Here is an 18820-nt window from a genome sequence, read left to right as displayed (position 1 = left end):
TTCCAAAAATTAAGACTGAGTGGGTCGCTTCATCTACCCTTTTTCCTTTTTCTTTGCTGAATTAGACAACCTGTTTCACCCCTATTTTATGATGCATCCCATTTCTATTTTTTTAAAAGATTTTATTTATTTATTTATTTGACAGCACAAGCAGGGGGAGTGGCAGGAAGAGGGAGAGGGAGAAACAGGCTCCCCCGCTGAGCTGGCCAATCGGGACTTGATCCCAGGATTCTGTGATCATGACCAGAGCAGAAGGGAGCCACTTAATTAAGAGACACCCAGGCGCACCTGATGCATCCCATTTTTAGTAGACTCTTAACATATCAAGTTGGCTAAATTAAAAGAGATTGATCGATCACACAGCGCTGGCAGGGATTTGGGTAAGAGGCACTCAAACAGTGGATTAAAGAGGGAAAATTACTACTCAGTTAAAAAATTCATAGATGGTAGGATTTCTGCAAAGATGGTCCCAACAATTCCTTCTCTGCCTCTAACTTATATGTTATTCCTCCTATCAAGAAGTGAAGTTTAGGGGCGCCTGGGTGGCTCAGTCGTTAAGCGTCTGCTTTCGGCTCAGGTCATGATCCCATCGAGCCCCACATCAGGATCCCTGCTCAGCGGGAAGCCTGCTTCTCCCTTTCCCACTCCCCCTCCTGGTGTTCCCTCTCTCACTGTCTCTGTCAAATAAATAAAATCTTAAAAAAAAAAAAAAAATACAGCAGTGAAACTCCAGAGAGTCAATTTTTCAGTATATATTTCACAACTAAAGAAGACATCTTCAGAAAGTAGATGTGATACAACTGGAAGCCTACTGCAATAGAGGACTTCAGACAGGATTCTCCAAGATACTCTAGAAGCAGCTGATCTTCAGAAGTATATAGCTAACCAAAGACCTCTGGAATAAATCGATGACCTCATAATGAATAGCTTCTGCCCAAGATGTCAGACCAAGACTTCTGTCAAAGTCCTGTTTTGTTTTTCTTCTGCTTGCTTATATTATTTTCCTCATTCCTATAGGTCTCTGGTTGTTACCCACCCATAATGGTTCTTTTTTCTCTTTTTTTTCTTCTTTAATATAATTGTTAGGTCAGACATATTCATTCTAATGCCATTCTTAAATTATCCCGAACAGTAAGCACTACTCTCAGTCATACCACCTGCTAAATATGCCATCCATTGCCAGGCCACCATTACCAATTCTGGTCTCATCAAATGAGATTATAGGGAATTACAGCCAATGGTTTTTCCACTTGTACCTACAGGGACAAAAGACCTTAAATCAACCTGTGACTGCTAGTGTCCCTGTCTCCCATAAAAGGCTAGCTATTACAATCTAATGATCAGACCACAGGTAACTGTAAATTTGAATTTGACAACCTTTGTAGTGTAATGGGTGTTACTTATCACTTAGATAATAGGAATCCAAATAGGTAACAAAGCTAATGTAAGGCTTTGGTCCCAATCTCATGTCATGAACAGCCTCTTTCCCCTTGATTTCTATGTGCCCCTACTATATTCTGCTTCCTTTGCAGCCAGGACAACTGTCTTGTTTTTCTCAGACTAAAACCTAATGCAGTTTAGGAATAGTATGCTAAGATCTGAGTGTGTACAGAAATCCTTTGTACAAAAATCCTAACTGTAAGTCACGGATGCTGGAAATTCTAACTCAGATAGGAGCTCCAGAATGAGGAGCTTGAATATTCAGGCACTCGGGCGAATTGCTAACTCATTGTTTATGTGAACAATCAGAGCAGTATTTCCAACGGAGGGAATTAAAAAGACTTTAAAAGACCTATCACTGGGGCGCCTGGGTGGCTCAGTCGTTAAGCGTCTGCCTTCGGCTTGGGTCATGATCCCAGAAAGCCCCGCATCAGGCTCCCTGCTCAGCGGGAGGCCTGCTTCTCCCTCTCCCACTCCCCCTGCTTGTGTTCCCTCTCTCGCTGTCTCTCTATCAAATAAATAAATAAAATCTTTAATAAATAAATAAATAAAGACCTATCACTGACTCTGGCAGAAGTTATTAATGATATCACCTCTTCCCTACATGGAAGATCTGTAAATCTGCCTTATTTCATTTGCACAAGTAGTTACGGGCACTTGCGCTACTCTAAACTTCTAATTGACTAACCATGGTGGTATCTGTGCCATGGCTATAATTTCTTGCTGTTCTTAGATATGTGAAATAGACATGGTAGCACTGGCTATATATTGCCTTAAAGAAAACACTACTTGGCTCAGTGTTTCTGCACAACTGCTCTATTATTAAATGATTGCTGTGATGATACAACAACAAAAATAGGATACAGTTTATATGGGGACAACTGAACAATCCCCAAGTTGTGAAGATCTGGAGGTCTAGTATCTCTGAATTGGCCAATGACCGAAGAGGGGGAACTGAAGAACTAAATATACCAAGTGACAGTGGACACACCATATATGACAATAGAACTCTGACACACACCTCTGCAGCAACCAGCCTGAAAGGCAAACCACAGCCTCTACAGCAATCAGCTCTGAACAGCCAGAACTTGGTCAATGACTGCTAGTTCCCCTATTTTGTTTGCCCCCACTTTCAACTTAGGATCAACCAGAGAGAGCCAAATAAGCTCCCCAAACCAATCACATAAGACGTCCTGCTCCTAGCTAACCTACCTCCAGCTCTCCCATACCAACAATCTCCAATCAGGGCATACCTGAAGCTTCGTTCTTTTTCTTACTTTCTGCATGCCTCTGGATCTCGGCCAAAGGCAGGTGATAGTAGCTGATCCTTTGCTATAGCAAGCTCTGAATAGCCTTTGTGTTCTCATTTAAGTGGGCTTCACTTATTTTCACAAGTACAGAGCCCTTCATCTTACAGAGATGGCTGAGACCCAGAGAATTAAGGATGTGACTTCACACCCAAATGGCTTTGCAGTACTGGGTCTTGAGAAACAGATTCCTGGTCATCTGTCAATATCCATCATCCTCTTTTCCCTTAATAACAGAATCCCCCAAATTTTACTGGGCTCTTTGCTGCCCAAGACAAAGACCAATCTCTGGCTTCCCTTGCCATCAGCTCTGGTCCTGTATCTAAGTTCTTGCCAGTGATCTGTAAGCAGAAGTGGTATATAGCAGTTATTTGTTGAGGAATATCTGAAGTACAGTCTAAATGTTTATGCTTTATTTGGATAATAATTGAAGAATTGAGGATGTGGAGAAAAGGAACCCTCTTGCACTATTGGTGGGAATGCAAACTGGTGCAGCTGATGTGGAGAACAAAGGCAAAAGAATGTAGATAATATTAAGTCTCCTTACAACTTACAGCCCATTGACAAATTCTTGGATTAAAAAAAGAAGAGAAAAAAAATAATCAAAGAAGCATTTTCACATTGACTTGAGTTGTTGCTTCTGTCATAAAGAACTTGGCTCAGGCGCCTGGGTGGCTCAGTTGTTAAGTGTCTGCCTTCGGCTCAGGTCATGATCCCAGGGTCCTGGGATCGAGTCCCACATCGGGCTCCCTGCTCGGCGGGAAGCCTGCTTCTCCCTCTCCCACTCCCCCTGCTTGTGTTCCTGCTTTCACTATCTCTCTCTGTCAAATAAATAAATAAAATCTTTAAAAAAAAAAAAAAAGAATTTGGCTCATCTTTGTCCTTGATTCCTGGGAGGTAACCCCTAAATCCTTGGAATTTCCTGAGTGATAAGTGTCTTTGTTATTCATAGTGGGTCTCTGGGACCACACCTGATAGTTCATGCTAATGAGATGACTCTTGGGATGCCTGGGTATCTCAGTCAGTTAGGCATCTATCTGCCTTCGGCTCAGGTCATGATCCCGGGGTCCTGGGATCAAGTCCTACACTGACTGGGCTCCTTGCTCAGCAGGGAGCCTGCTTCTCCCTTTGCCTGTTGCTCCCCCTGCTTGTGCTCTGACAAATAAATAAATCCTTAAAAAAAAAAAAAAAAAGATGACTCTTGGTTGCCCCTGATTTATGCTAATTAGATTCAAGATGGGGGCTGACCAAGTCAGAAGGCTGACCAAGTCAGAAAGACCAATCTTGTGATTAGAGAGTTGGGACTTTGAGCCATGTGGTATCAGCCTGACTTCCAGGAAGGGAAGGGGCACTGGAGATTGAGTTCAACTGTGTGGTCAACCAACTATGACAACATAATGAAACCCCAGTGAAAACTGGACTATGAAGCTCAGGTAAACTTCCCTAGTTGGCGGTACTCTGCATAGTTACACATTGCTATACCAGCAGGTGCTGTGTTCCTGGGGAAGATGAAAGCCTCACATTTGAGATGCTCTTAGACCTCAATCTATGTGCCTCTTCCTTAGGTTGATTTTGATTTGTATCTTTTTGCTATAATAAAGTTATCATAATAAATATAGCCCTTTCCTGAGTTCTGAGATTTGCTCTAGAGAATTATCAAACCTGAAGGAGTAGTGGAAACTCCCAAATTTGTAGCCAGCTGGTCAGGAGAGTAGCATAGGGACCCCCAAATTTGTGGCTGGTGTCTGAAATGAGAGCAGTCTTGTGGGGTACTGTACTTTAACCTGTGGAGTTTGGCCTAATTCTGGGTAGTTGATATGAGAATTCATTGTAGTGCTACAAAATAAAATAGCAATGAGTTTTTATATACACACATACCAACCCACCCCCCAAAGATGGAACAATGTCAATCTATATTTGAATTTGAAAAATAATTACATGAAGCAACATTGTATTTTTAAAGAAAATATTTAATAGGTAGTTTTCTAGAAGGAAAGTTTTTCATCTAGTACAAAAGTGTGAAGTCAGGGGCACCTGGCTGGCTCAATCAGAAGAGCATCTGACTCTTGATCTTGGGGTTGTGAGTTCAAGCCCCATGTTGGGCATAGAGATTACTTAAATAAATAATATTTTTTAAAATGGGATATATCTATACAGTAAAATTTTTTTTTTTTTAAAGTGTGAAGTCAGAAGCAGTGAGAAAACATGGGCAATACAAGTTTTTCCCAAATTAACACATGGTTAGTAAGTACCTACTGTCTGCTCATTTCTGAGAGGAAGTATGAGAAATTATCTGAAGCAGCTGATAATCTGGTTCAGGAGACAAGAAAGTGGCAAGCTGATAAACAAATGATTTAACTAGATCAAGACAGTAATAAGAACTATCCCAAGACATCTTTCATTTTTAAAAACCTTAAGCAAACACAAATGCTTTTATAATTGCAAATCAGTTATGACTTAACATCAGTGTTCAAGAGAATTCTTCCCTGATGAGAGGGTATTTGAACAGGGTTCTAATTATTAGGCTTCAGAGAAGTGGAGAGGGCATTCCAGGCTGGTGGAACAGGCAGGGGAGTCTGAAGGTATGTCTGAGGTATGGCAAGCAAATTAGTTTGTCTGTAATAGAGGTTCTTGTCAGGAGCAGCAGGAGGTTAAGGCAGAGTGGAGTGGGCATTAAATGCCAAATTGAGGAGTGAGGATTTATCTTGTAGGCAGTACAAAGGCTTTCAGACAGGGCAGTGGGTACAGACTGATAAAAAATGGTTACCATGGCAAAGATACACAAAAAAGATAGATGTTAAGCAAAGATCAGCTACAAAGTTGCAGGTGTCCAGGTATATAAAGTGACTTAGGTTGGGGTTAGAAAGGGTACTGGGATAAAAGGTAAGACAGAACAAACCAAGCTATTACTAATATAAGAAATTTGCTATTTCTCTCCTGTGAACTTTGGCTCTCTGGAAGGAAATCCCCATGATTTCTAGGTTCCTGGACTGGAATTCTGATCTCAGCTGTCAGATGCCTCCTGTTCATCCTTTCTGCCTGCACCTGCCTTAGCCAACCGGCTGGACCCCTAGATTCTGCCTGTCTGCATGGACCCACTTTGAACTGATTCCCTGAAGTCTAGGCTCAGCTTCCTCATCTGGACCTAAAATGCGTGAAGGACTGTCTTTAGTACAAGCTAATCTTTTTAGTCAAGGCTCTCCTGCTCTCTGCTGGCTCCTACTCCTGGCTTCTCCACATAAATTTCAGATGCATCATGATAGGAAATTGAGATCCAGTAAGCTTAGGGTTAACTCTTACAGAAAATAAAGACATGCAGATGGCTTGAAGTTACCAGACAAGATAGGAAAAGTAGTTTAGCAATAGTTGGTATATCTGTATATTTGGTATTTTTTTTTTTTTAATTTTTACTGAGGTGTAATTTACATACCATAAATTTCACCCATTTTGTGTGCACAATGCAGTAATTTTTAGTAAATTTACTAAGTTGTTCAACCATCACCATAATCCAGTTTTAGGACATTTGCATCACCCCAGTAAAATTCCTTGTAACATTTGCATTTACTCCCAGTTGCCTTTCCCGGCAGCAGGCAACCACTAATCTACTTTGCCTCTGAGGATTTGCCATTTCTGAACATCTACTATAAATGGAATGGTGCCTGGCACCTGGCTTTCACTTAGAATAATGTTTTTGAAGTTTTGATTTTTTTTCATACAATACCCACATTTTAATGATTTTAATGTTTAAAAAGATTTTATTTCAAAAATCCCAAATCTCGTAGCATAAAGATCTAATAAAAATTGCTTTTTGCTCAAACTTTAAAAATACTACTCCAGTGCATGGGGGGTTTTGTACAGGAAGAACTTCAGTCTCTCAATCTCAAAACCACAGCTGTGAACCAGAAGAAAGAGGCCCAGCCTAGTACATGGCATTTTCAGATCAGTTTCCTTAGCCCTAAGATAGGGTCTGGCTAAATCAGTGGTGGCTCTCCACCTAGCTCAGCTTCCATTCTCTTCACCTACACAATAACACCTCTGCTCCCATTAGTAACGGGACAGGGAGGCGAAGCATAGTGCAGATATAGAGAGCCCCCACCAGGAAGAAAACCACCAGATTTGATTTCTCAGATTCCCTTCAGCTCTTGTTTTATGAATCCCAAGTCTGAAAGGAACTTTCCCCACATTCGTTAAGTTTCCAGGGTTTCTCTTTGGAGTGAAGCCTCAATGTATGCTGAGGCCTGAACTATACTAGTGGGTTTTCCCAGTTTCACCAAATTCAAAAAGTCACTCTAGGACACATTATCTGATGTGCAAAATGAGTGGAACATCGGCCAAAGGCTTTTCCACATGCATTACATTCCCAGGGCTTCTAACTAGCAGGGTGAGTTTACTGATATTTATAAAGGAAAGAGGTTTGGCTGAAGGCTCTCCCACATTCACTATTTCCATAGTGTTTTTCTCAAGAATAAATTCTCTGATGTTTATTAAGAGATGAGCTCTAATAGAAGGCCTTCCCACATTTATTGCTTTCAGAGGACTTCTCTTTTATATGTGTTCTTGGTGCTTAGTAAGGGAAGAAGTATTACAGATGGCTTTTACCACACTTGAGTTATCTGGTATTTACTTACTGAACAGTATGTGACTGAAGGCTGTGTCATACTCATTGCATTGATAAGCCTTCTTGCCAGTAGAAACTGTCTTATGTTGAATAATTTGTGTCCTCTGACAAAAGCCTTTCCAAATCAATCACATTTACTTGGTTTCTCACTAATATGGAACCTCTGGTGTTTGATAAGAGGCGAGGTGTGACTGAAAGCCCACCTTCTCTCTTGACATCGATAGAGCTTCTCTTTAGCATGTACTGTCTGATGTTGAACAAGATAGGTCTTCCAACCAAAAGTCTTCCTACATACATTACACATATAGGATCTCTCTCCAGTGTGTGTCATGTGAATATTGTGTGTATTCCAGCTGAAAGCCTTCCTACATTCACTGAATTCATACGGCTTTTTTTCCAGCGTGACTTTTCTGATGTTTAATAAGGGATGCAGTATGAGCAAAGGCTCTCCCACATTCATTACATTTGTAGGGTTTCTCTCCAGTATGAAATCTATAATGTTGAGTGAGAGATGAACTTTGGCTGAAGGCTCTCCCACATTTATTACATTTGTAAGGTTTCTCTCCAGTATGAAATCTATAATGTACGATGAGAGAGGAACTCTGACTGAAGGTTCTCCCGCATTCCCTGCATTCATAGGGCTTTTCTCCAGTATGAGTTCTCTGATGTTTAATAAGAGACGAAGTATGTCCAAAGGCTCTTCCACATTCATTACATTTGTAAGGTTTTTCTCCAGTATGAAATCTATAATGTAAAACAAGAGATGAACTCTGGCTGAAGGCTCTCCCACATTCACTGCATTCATAGGGCTTTTCTCCAGTATGAGTTCTCTGATGTTTAATAAGGGATGAAATATGACCAAAGGCTCTTCTACATTCACTGCATTCATAGGGCTTTTCTCCAGTGTGACATCTCTGGTGGCGCCTAAGTTCTGACTGGAAATGGAAAGACTTCCCACATTCATTACATTTACAAGGTTTCTTTCCTGAATGGGTTCTCTGGGAGTTATTTCTCCCTGAAGTCTGTCTGAATTCTGTATCACATTTATAGGATCCTTCTCCTATAGGAACACTGTGTTGGTTAACTAGGACTGATCTTAAGCCTAAATTTCTCCCAAATTCACTCCGTTCATGATCTATCTTAAGGGTGGTAGATCTGTGAGTGATTGACATTTCTTTCAGATGTCTCTCCTGGTTTTTTGGATGTATCTCTAATTGGTCATCACAACCATAGGTTACTTTCAGTTTGCAGAAGCAGAGTTCATCTCTGACATGTTTTTCCACTGATGCTATCTGGAGTAATTCTTCTTTGGAAATTCCCTGATTTAGTATTGATTCCTTGGCTTTAGGCCTTTTCTCCCAGTCTGAGGGGGGAAAAAAAAAGACATTCTAGTATTAACTGTTTCATGTGCCCAGAGGAAGTAAAGTCCTATAATGGATGTAAGATAATCAAGTCTTAAAATAATATCTGGGATGTGTAGTTTCTTTCAAGTATAGTGTATATCTGAAGAAGGTTTTGGAGTTATCAAGAAGTGATAAACAAATGAATGGAGATTAGGAAAACCTGAAAAAGTAGTGATTGGATTCCAGTACACAAGGTAAGTCCAAAGATCATAAAGATGAGAAGAGGGTAGGAAGATGTCCTCCACAGTCCCCTCGGCCCCTCAGTAATATATTACTGTATATAATTGTGATAGGCAAAATAATCCCCCCCCCAAAGACATCCATGCCCTAATCCCAAGAACTTGTAAATATGTTACCTTATATGGCAAAAGGGACTTTGCAGATGGAATTAAGGGCTCAGACCTTTAGATGGGTATATTATCCTGGATTATTCAGATGGGCCCAATCTAATCACGTAAGTCCTTAAAATCAGAGAACATTTCCTGGCTGGGTCAGAGAGATGTGTGAGAAGGACTCAGCCCACCATTTCTGGCTTTGAAGGTGGAGGAAGGGCACCATGAGCCAAGGAATGTAGCAGTCTCTAGAAGCTGGAAACATTCCTCAGTTGACAGCCAGCAAGAAAACAAGGATCTAGTTTCACAACTGCAAGAATTGGTTCTGCCAACAATTCAAATGCCAGAAAACAGAATCTGCCCTAGCAACTCCAGAAAGGAACACACCTCTCCTGACATCTTTTGTGAGACCCATGCCAGACTTCTGACCTATGAACTACTAATAAACTTGTGTTGTTTAAAGTCATTAAGTTTGTATTTGTTTGTTTCAGCAATAATAGAAAACTAATACAATAATAGTAACACTTTTGAAGAGGTAAATGATTAGTGATGCCAGTGCTCCCAGAAGCCAGATTCTGAGTCAGTTAGGTCTTATGTGACCCCTGGAGATCTGGATGTTTAACAAGCTCCCTGAGAGATTCTGAAACACAGCCATGTTTGTAGAGCACTGTCAACAGACAGGTATTTATCTTAAGACTAGATCCAGAGGTCACACCCTTGTTCCCATTCTAGAAGGAAAAAAGATCAAGAAAATATTAATATAGCAGAGATCAGCAACTTCCCTCTCTGTTCTCTATTCTAGGCTCCTTTAATGAGGCCCAGCCTGTGCTCTCAGGATTTGAGCACTGATTTCCTGAGATTTACCTCTGACCCAGGCTATGATTCTACCTCACAGATGGACATTGGCACAGACTGTCACCTTCCCCTATTGTGCCTGGGCTCCACATGGCAGGCAGGAGAGCCTGAGTCCAGAATTCTGCTCCAAGAGGTGAAGCCTGTCAGGTACTCTCAAGTTACCTAGGAATACATCATCTCAAAGAGATGACATCAACAGACAGCAAGGAGAAATTTTTGCTCCTGGAACCACCTCTGCTGAAGCTCAGCTTAATCAAGCTTGAAGTGTCTTCACCTTGATCTTGACTTCTGTCTGTCCTAGCCTGTAACTCTTTAATTTCTAGGCTACTCTACTGTTTGGTCTCACTAACTCTCTTAGCCTTGCTGATATAGGATAGCCTGGCCATTTACAACTGTCAATCTTTAGATTCCATCCAACAATGACCATATGACATCTAGTGATGCTGAGTGGCACCAAGAACCCAGAAGGGGTGAGCAGAGATGGGTACCAAAGGAAGTGTAAATGCTAGAGAAGAAAATGAGCATCGCTTCTTCTGACACCAGATATAATTACAAAAGCCTAAGAGTATTCAAAATGTTGCAGTGGAGGGCTCCTGACAAGTGGTCTTACCTTCTCAAAGGAAAGCCCCATGACCAAGGGTTCAGGGCAGTTTCTCACCCATGGCTGGTCCTTATTATGTGGATGCTGCTTAGGTCTCACTCACTCACCTGTTGAGATTTCTCCCTCTAACACATAGGGCTCTTTCCCTTCCTCCATCTGGGAGATCACATATGGTTTAGACACCGGAAGCCCTGATGGTAGAGAAAAAAGGATCATGACTGTGTATGTTAGAGGCCAAGGCTTCGGGCCTAGGTCTTTCTGGGGGAGACCAGAGTGTAGATGTGGAGAGCCTCCAAAGAATAGGCACTGTAAAATATCAGGATCAGAATCATGAAACTTATTATTACAATTTCATATGGAGCAGGACTTTTCCTAGGAATGAGAACCCCAAAGACAATGTAGATGTCTGATTCCATAACCCCAGGCCAAAACTCAGCAAACAGGTCTAGAAACCCCAAGCTTTTAAACACAATGAAATAAAGATGGCAGGCCTGACAGGCAGGCTTTGGGCTTTGGAGGAGCTGAGCTCACCCAGAGAGGCCAGGTTCTTGAAGTTCTCCAGCATCACTGCCCTGTATAGGTCCTTTTGAGCAAGGTCCAACTGCCCCCATTCCCACTGGGTGAATTCCACAGCTACATCCTCAAATGTCATCAGATCCTGAAACACAGAAGACACTCTTATACCCTCAGGGAGCACACTCTTATACCCTCAGGGAGCACACTAACAGCCCCGGGGGGAAGAGTGGGTGGATCTCTGAGTAGAACCTTAGGATGTAGAAGGGATTCCAAGAGTTTCTAGCTATCCCAATGCCCAGTTTTGGGTTTGTCATCCCAAAAATATTTTAAGCTACTCCAGGGATTGTATTACCCTTACTACTTGGAATCCTACCCAATGCCCACTTTTGTCAGTATCACGCTGCTTAGAAATACAATCAGGATCTCAAGAGAATCAGGCCTACAGAGACATTCTGCTTAGGTAAGGGAGATAAATGCAATCCATTTCCTCAATCTTCAACATTTAATTAGAATCAACTAGAAGTAACGGCTAATACGTTTTGCATTTTTTTTAAAAAAGATTTTATTTATTTATTTGAGAGAGAGAGAATGAGAGACACAGAGCACGAGAGGGAAGAGGGTCAGAGGGAGAAGTAGACCCCCCGCCGAGCAGGGAGCCCGATGTGGGACTCGATCCCGGGACTCCAGGATCATGACCCGAGCCGAAGGCAGTCGCTCAACCAACTGAGCCACCCAGGCGCCCCGTTTTCCATTTTTTTAAAGATTTATTTACTTATTTAAGAGAGAGCATGAGTGAGTGTGGGAGGGGTAGAGTGAGAGGGAGAGAGAAACTCCAGCAGACTCCTCACTGAGCCTGGACCCTGACGTTGGGCTCAATCCCAAGACCCCAAGATCATGACCTGAGCCCAAACCAAGAGTTGGACACTTAACCAACTGTGCCATCCAGAGGCCCTTGTTTTGCATTCTCAAATGCACTAGTATCAATAGTCTCCAACTATTTTTGAAACTTGTGGCCTATGATTTTAAAGACAATTTTTACTAAGTCCAAACCAAATAATTTGGGATTTATAATAATTTATCACCACCACCACCACACAGTTCAGTGAAAGTATATCAAGTGGCCTTATAATGAATCAGTAAGTCTTTTGTGAGTTTGATTACCACGAATCCTCTCGCCCAAAGCCTAATCACTTTTCAGTTCCTACTCATTCAATTCCTGAATGTGCAAAACTGACAGTGAGACTCTGAATCCCAGGTCCCCACAAGGTACAACCATTCTGTGGGTCCCACCAGGACTATCCTGTCATCCTCTATAACAGCAATTAGAACACCTCCCATTTGACTTACACTGTACAATAATACACATACCATGAATTAAAATGCAGATAAATGAAGACAGTATAAACTCCTGCTACTTTTCCCAAAATATGTTTAGAAATCAAATCCTATTTAGGCATTGATTTCATAGAATAAGTCAAAGTAGAATTTTACATTAACATGAAAGTCAGTCCAAAATAATCAAATATGGAAAACTCACTACTATAGTAACCTCTTGTGATAGATTATATTATTTGTTCAGAATATTCACTGGCTCTCCCTACAGGATTGAGTTCCCTGCCCCACTGACCCAGGTGTAGTCAAATAATCTGCTTTTGCAAATGGAATATAAAACAGGTAATGCAGGCAAGATATAGACCTTTGTTGGTATAAATCTTAAGGTTTGCTGTTGTTATTACAGCATAACTAGCCTAAAATGACTCATTAAAAAGCTGTACTTAATGTAGAGTTCTGCCATAACAAAAAGCCTAAAATTTGTGACTTTGGCTTCAGGGCCGGGTAGTAAAGAAACTTATTGGTGAAATGGCAACCCATGTAATTTGGTGGTGAACTGTGTGCTAAAACTGTTGTCTGTAATAACTGAAAAGATGAACAATGTAAGCATGAACTTGCGATGTTACGAGAAGAGGCTGGAATATCAGTAGTGTGAGTTGGTTGTTACTGGCAGAATTTGACAAAATATTACAAGAAAAAAAATGAGCTCAAGAGTTTGCCAGTTTGCAAAATAAAAATGGAAGGCAAAAGAAAATGTCCAGAATTTCCAGGACTTGCAGAGTTAAGAGATTTAACCACTTCTCATTTCCAACTGGTCAAGACAATATAGATAAGGCTTTTGCATGACAGAGGATGATTAAAACTCAACCTTAGGGAAAGACCAAATCATGAGTGTGGTAGTCAAACCTTTTGTTTAAACCTCTGAATAATTCCAGATGGCTCCCAGTAAATCTTTCAGGGTCACTGAATTGCTTAGTGACTAAAACAATGGCTGTCCCAAGAAAACCCCCAGAGCTCCACAATTAAGCCTAAAAAGAGGGGCATATTTAAAAAAGAACTGTGGGTAAAATTGCTGACACATGGAAGTGACAGAAAACAGATACATTAAAAGCTGATGACATTTTGGAAGTTACACTGAATGTCCATGACTTGAAAAAATCCTTGGGCGGGGCGCCTGGGTGGCTCAGTCATTAAGCGTCTCCCTTCGGCTCATGTCATGATCCCAGGGTCCTGGGATCGAGTCCCACATCGGGCTCCCTGCTCGGCAGGAAGCCTGCTTCTCACTCTCCCACTCCCCCTGCTTGTGTTCCTGCTCTCGCTATCTCTCTCTCTGTCAAATAAATAAATAAAATCTTTAAAAAAAAAAAAAAAGAAAAAATCCTTGGGCATATCAACCTACTCAGGTAGGATGAAAAAGCTGGTTAGCCCTCAAGTGAGTTTATTCTCCAATATCATTTCCTATGTGACCAAGGAGGATACTGCAAAAGGAACTTGGGGGGCAGAGCCAAGAGCCAAGGAAAACGGGACTGAGGAGCTCCACGCACAGAGCAGAACAAGGACATAACCAAAAGACTTCCCAGTCCCAAGATCAGTGGTTCTCACCAAGTCTGCCAAGTGGAATTTCATAGCTATTACAGACCTGAGACTGCTGGGCTCCTCCCATGCTTCCCTGTTCTGAATAGGGGTGCTTACTGTGGTTATCCTGTCTCCATTGTTCCACTGTACGTTGGATATATGGATTCAGACAATTTGTCCTTTTAGTTCATAGATCTCCAGATCCAGAGGAGAAACATCCAGACCTGATGTTGAGGCCATCACCCCATCCAGGACTCTGATCTTGATGTTCTTACTAGATAACTAAATGGAGTTCTGGGGCTATCTTATGGGGAGAGAATTTGTGTGGAGGGAGGGAGGGAAGTGAATATTTGTAAGAAAACAGACAGTGGTAGACTCATTTGTTCAAAATATTCATTGCCCCTCCCCTGGCACCCCTCACTATGGGAGGCTTGTATTTCCCACCTCACTGACTTTAGGCTTGGCCACATGACTTGCTTTGGCCAGTGGATTGTGGGCAGAAGCAACACATGTCCTTTCTGGGCAGAAGCCAGAAGAACCATCTCCTGGTTCTGACATTACACTTTTCCCTGCCACATAATATATCCCAGACAGGATTCAGCCAGAATCCCAGAGCAAAGACGGTCTGGAGCAGTCACAGCCAGTCCACTACTGATATGTAACAGAGAAGAAATACACCTTACTATAAGCCGTTGAGATCTACAGGCCATTGTTACCACAGCATAACTAGATTAAGCTCTCTGATGTACCTCTGAATGTGTACATCAAGGCCAAAGAGGTTTAAACTCTATTTATTACTCTACTAGCTATTTGTGAGACTTCCCTATTGGTGGGGGTTTCCCCCATTGGCTAGAAAATTAAACACAATGTCTATCATTAAGCTAGAATACATGAAACTATCATCTAGGTAGTACCAAGATAGTACCATCTTGGCATCCATGCTAGGAAACAATGCAGGCTTGCATCTACAGCCCTCCACTTGGTTCTCCAGCCTACTACAGCCAAACCTGAATCCACTTCTGGAGTCAGTCATTATTACCCCCTCTACCCCCATCACAACTGAAGCTGACAAGGACTAAGCAGTTACCATTTGCCAGAAGACTCCAGCAACAATATGAAGTAGTTGCATTACTGAGTGGTTAAGATCTTAGAGCCAGACAACCTGGATCTGAAACTAAAATGCCTTCCTTATGAGCTAGATAACCATGAACAAGTTACTTTCTCTCTCTGTGCCTTGGCTTTCTCAGTTGCCTCTCTGTGCCTCAGTTGCCATTCCTCAAAATGAGAATGTTTGAAAGATGAAAAGAGTTAGTTTAAGTAAATTGTGTAGAATAGTTCCTGATACATATTTAGTTCTCAGTACATTGGCTATTACTACTTTCATCATTATCATTAACATGATTACCATCCTCATTTTACAGTTGGCAAAACCAATGCATAGAGAAGTTAGGTGAGTCTTCCAGCCAGGAAGTAGTGAGTTAAGTCTATCTCCTCACTAATTCCAGGAAGGTAACATCCGAACAGGGACATAGCTTCAAATGGCCTCCCCACCTGTCCATACCCTCAGAACCTCTTTGCCCCTCTTCTCCATGAGCCTTCCCCAACCTCTCCAGCACAGGCTGATTTTCCTTTTACTAAACCTTGAAGGAAAGGCCTATCTGTGCCATTCCCATCTGTCATTAAATCATGCACATCCTCACTGTGACTGGGGCTGCATCCTCCGTACCAGAGTCCTCCCCTTTCTGTGATAGTGACACTCTTTCAAGGCCAGGGCTCTCTTACATTACTTGGTACTCACTGCAGTGCTCATGACAGAAATAAACCAAAGGATCTGAGTGAGTGTATACTGAGCAGAGAGGAGAGGGGCCCTGGAAAGGGGCAGGGAGGCCAGCATCCACCTTGATGGGCTCAACCTCCTGCAGAGCAGGGATTGGGGTCAGTTCCCTTTGGCGTTGAACAGAGGCTCCAGAGAAAAGGAGGCAAAGACATCCGTAGTTCAGTCATTTGAGGAAAAATGAAGAGAACCCCAACTCACCTGGGGCCTGGCTTTCAGGAATAAACTGGTTGTTCCCTTTTCTCCTGGGTATCTCTCTGGAGGAAGAGCAGAGTCCTGAGAGGGGAGAACTAAGAAGGTAAAAGGAGCCATAAGGAAGGCTAACCCCATGGCCTTTGCAGCTCCCAGACTCCCCATGCTGGAGATTCTGAAGAGTCAGTGTGTCACCTCCACAGTTCTGGGGACAGAGCTGGGTCAAAGGGAGCTGAGGGGCAGCCTCTAGCTAACCCACACGAGAGAGAAATACACAACCCCCCCCCCCCACTTCCTGTCCAAAGGCCACAGCAGGTTGCAGGTAACTGAAGTACCACTATAGCCTGGCCACTCCACTGGACAGTTATTTACTGGGTATCCAATATATAGGTCCTACTAGGCCTTTTAAAAATATAAACATGGAGAAGGCTTTCAAGGAACTTTAAATCTAGCCTGCGGTATGACAGGTTAAGCATACCAAACAAGGCCCAGGGCAAGGCCGCAGAGGGACATTGACTTTAAGGGAAAGAAGTCACACCTTTCCCCTTATCCTTGGGAAGCCAGCTCAAAGGTCAGTTCTTCCTGAGAAGTTCCCAAGCATCATTAGGTCTCTGCAAGCATACTTTGCAAGTCCCTCTATGATAGGGTTTTGTATCTGTTTTTAAAGGCTGAAAACAAACAAAAAACTAACCCCAACCATACCAGAGAAGTGGTCATAGCTAACAACAACAAAAGCATGGAAGTGGCAAGCAGCATGGTATAGTATAGGTCAGCACTTCTCACACTTCAATGTGTGTATAGATTCCTGAGGATCTTGTTAAACAGACTCTGATTCAGTGGATGTAGGATAGGGCCTGAGAGTCTGCATTTCTAAAGAGTTTCGAGATGATTCCTGTGCTGATGGTCTACAGAACACAAGGCATAAAGGAATACAGAAGGGGTGATAGTCCCAGAGATTTGGCCCAGTTCTGCCACTGGCCAGTCTTATGACCTTGAGCATTTGCACTGAAGAATGGAAAGTCAAAATGCCCATTAGTGAAGGACAGGAGACTCTAAATTTACAAAGGAATGGCTTAAAACCTCCTGGGTCACCTGGATTGCCTCCTCCCAAACACTAGTGAAAGGGTGGCTACAGGAGGTGCCCCCCATGTACACTGCTAATCTTGTATACAGTTGAGCTAGACGAGCTAGAGGAATCTTATTAGTTAATGAAGCAATAAAGGAAATGGTGGCAAGGCTCGAAATGGCCCCACTGCCCCCTGATCTCTGGCCAAGGACCACTCCCCCACAGGTTTGTTTACTGTTTACTCTCTCCCTTCCACACCGGAAGAGATCCTTTCCCGCCCGCCCCGCTCTCCTCTGGCCTTTTCGGAAGTCTTCCGTGGCCATCCCCTCCACTTCTACCATGGCGTCTGGATACTGGGACTCCATGCTCCTGGGCCTGGCAAATTAGGAAATGCCACAGGGAAGACGGTTGCAGGCTCTGCCCCATCAGTGGATTCCCCGGCTTCTTCCTAGGGTCGTCCTCCTCCTCGGCCCACTACTAACTCCCCAGAAGGGCTGCCGGTCCTCTGCACCCTCGAGAGCCAAACCTGATGCTGTGGAGTCCATAGCTGGGGCTAAGGGGCGACGTCCTTTCACTAGGTCCAAATCACTGTCCTGCGGCCGCAGCCCTGTGGTCCTCCCTACAGTTCAGGGAGCAGGGAGGACGCTGGTAAGCTGGGTAACATCAGGCCTTCCCACTCCGCGCGGTGACGCCCAGCCGACCCGCAGGGCCCAGAGCAGGGCTATCAAACCCGGACTCCCGCCCGGGCGCGAAGCGCTGCCGCCCGGGGCGGAGCGGTTCCACCGCTTTCAGGCGCGCTCTCAGACGCCTCACGAGCCGGGCCCGGGCTCACTAGCTTCGCTCCGCCGCCCTTCCGGGACCAGGCTCCGGAACCCAGTTCTCACGCAGACCCACACGCACAGTGACGACTACACCACCAGGAGGTACGGCCGTAGCCACGCCTGCGACCTTGGCGGCCAGTGCTCCTCCAAGGCCCTAAGACAGCAGGGATTCGGGGGAGAGCCTCACAGGGACACGGACCGGCCCTGCAACTCTTTCCCCTAGCTCCAGGCCCCCGTGGCCCCTCGCAGGCGGGCAGGCGGAGGAGCACTCCCAACTCTGTCACGGACTGGGGCGCGGAGCCAGGGACGGGCCTGCGCGCCGGAAGTCGCCGAACCCACAAAGAGTAAAGGCCACCCCTGCCCCAGCCCCTGAGCTAAGACCCGTCCCGAGCCTGCGCAGACGGGCCGCCGCGCGGGGGTCAAAGCAGCGAGCGTCCGGGGCGGGTCCGCGGGGCGGGGCGGGGCGAGCGGCGCCTGCGCCCTGGGGGCCGGAGCGAGCGATCTTGGGCGTGCGGGCCGGGAGTGCCCCGGGAGCCGCACGGTGCGCCACCGACCCGGGTATAGGGTCTCCCGTGCTCTCACCACCAGCTGGGAACTGGGAGCAACTTCCGTCTTAGGCTCGATAGCCGGGTTTGGGGCTGTCCAACCAGAAACCATTGGAAATTTGTTAAAAAGAGAAGCCTGGGCCTTACCCTGAATCTGCCGAATAAGGATTTCCAGGAGACTCTCTGGGCGTATCTCCTACGGAATGCCCAGGAGATACAGATGGCTCATTGCTATTCTACAGGCCGTCCCGTCTTCCTCCCACTGCTCCAAGTTCTGAGTGCGGCGAAGGGTCAACGAAGAAACGACTATGGACTCCTTCCTGCTCCAGAAACGAGTATCATTTAGGACCTAAAAGAAATGTAGAAAAGGTTTGAATATTAAA

At 44.0% G+C, this 18820-nt stretch overlaps 1 protein-coding gene across 1 annotated transcript; it reads right to left on the bottom strand.

The window, feature by feature from the left end:
• Window positions 1-1208: 1208 nt before the first annotated feature.
• LOC118007525 (zinc finger protein 28 homolog) lies at window positions 1209-18258 on the bottom strand. Its single transcript, XM_035000540.1, has 6 exons — window positions 17410-18258; window positions 16015-16103; window positions 11088-11214; window positions 10664-10747; window positions 7973-8109; window positions 1209-1256 (listed from the first exon to the last, which is right to left on the bottom strand). Exons 1-6 carry the CDS (start codon window positions 17495-17497, stop codon window positions 1209-1211), a joined length of 573 nt encoding a protein of 190 aa, XP_034856431.1. The 5' UTR covers window positions 17498-18258.
• Window positions 18259-18820: the final 562 nt, after the last annotated feature.

This window comes from Mirounga leonina, unplaced genomic scaffold, assembly GCF_011800145.1.
Source record: "Mirounga leonina isolate KUSES-001 unplaced genomic scaffold, KU_Mleo_1.0 Mir_125, whole genome shotgun sequence".
In the NCBI taxonomy this organism is placed as follows: domain Eukaryota; kingdom Metazoa; phylum Chordata; class Mammalia; order Carnivora; family Phocidae; genus Mirounga; species Mirounga leonina.
The sequence above is the reverse complement of the archived record's forward strand: the minus strand, read 5'-3'. Positions and strand labels throughout refer to the sequence as shown.

What these genes read in the sequence shown, in the direction of transcription:
- LOC118007525 (XM_035000540.1), bottom strand. Translation starts at nt 17,497, where the DNA reads ATGGGGCAGAGCCTGCAACCGTCTTCCCTGTGGCATTTCCTAATTTGC. An exon ending in CAAGAACCTGGCCTCTCTGG is followed by an intron (nt 10,748 to 11,087) that starts GTGAGCTCAGCT and finishes CTCTACCATCAG; the next exon opens with GGCTTCCGGTGTCTAAACCA. An exon ending in GGAATGCGGGAGAACCTTCA is followed by an intron (nt 1,257 to 7,972) that starts GTCAGAGTTCCT and finishes TTGTCCCTGTAG; the next exon opens with GTACAAGTGGAAAAACCATT.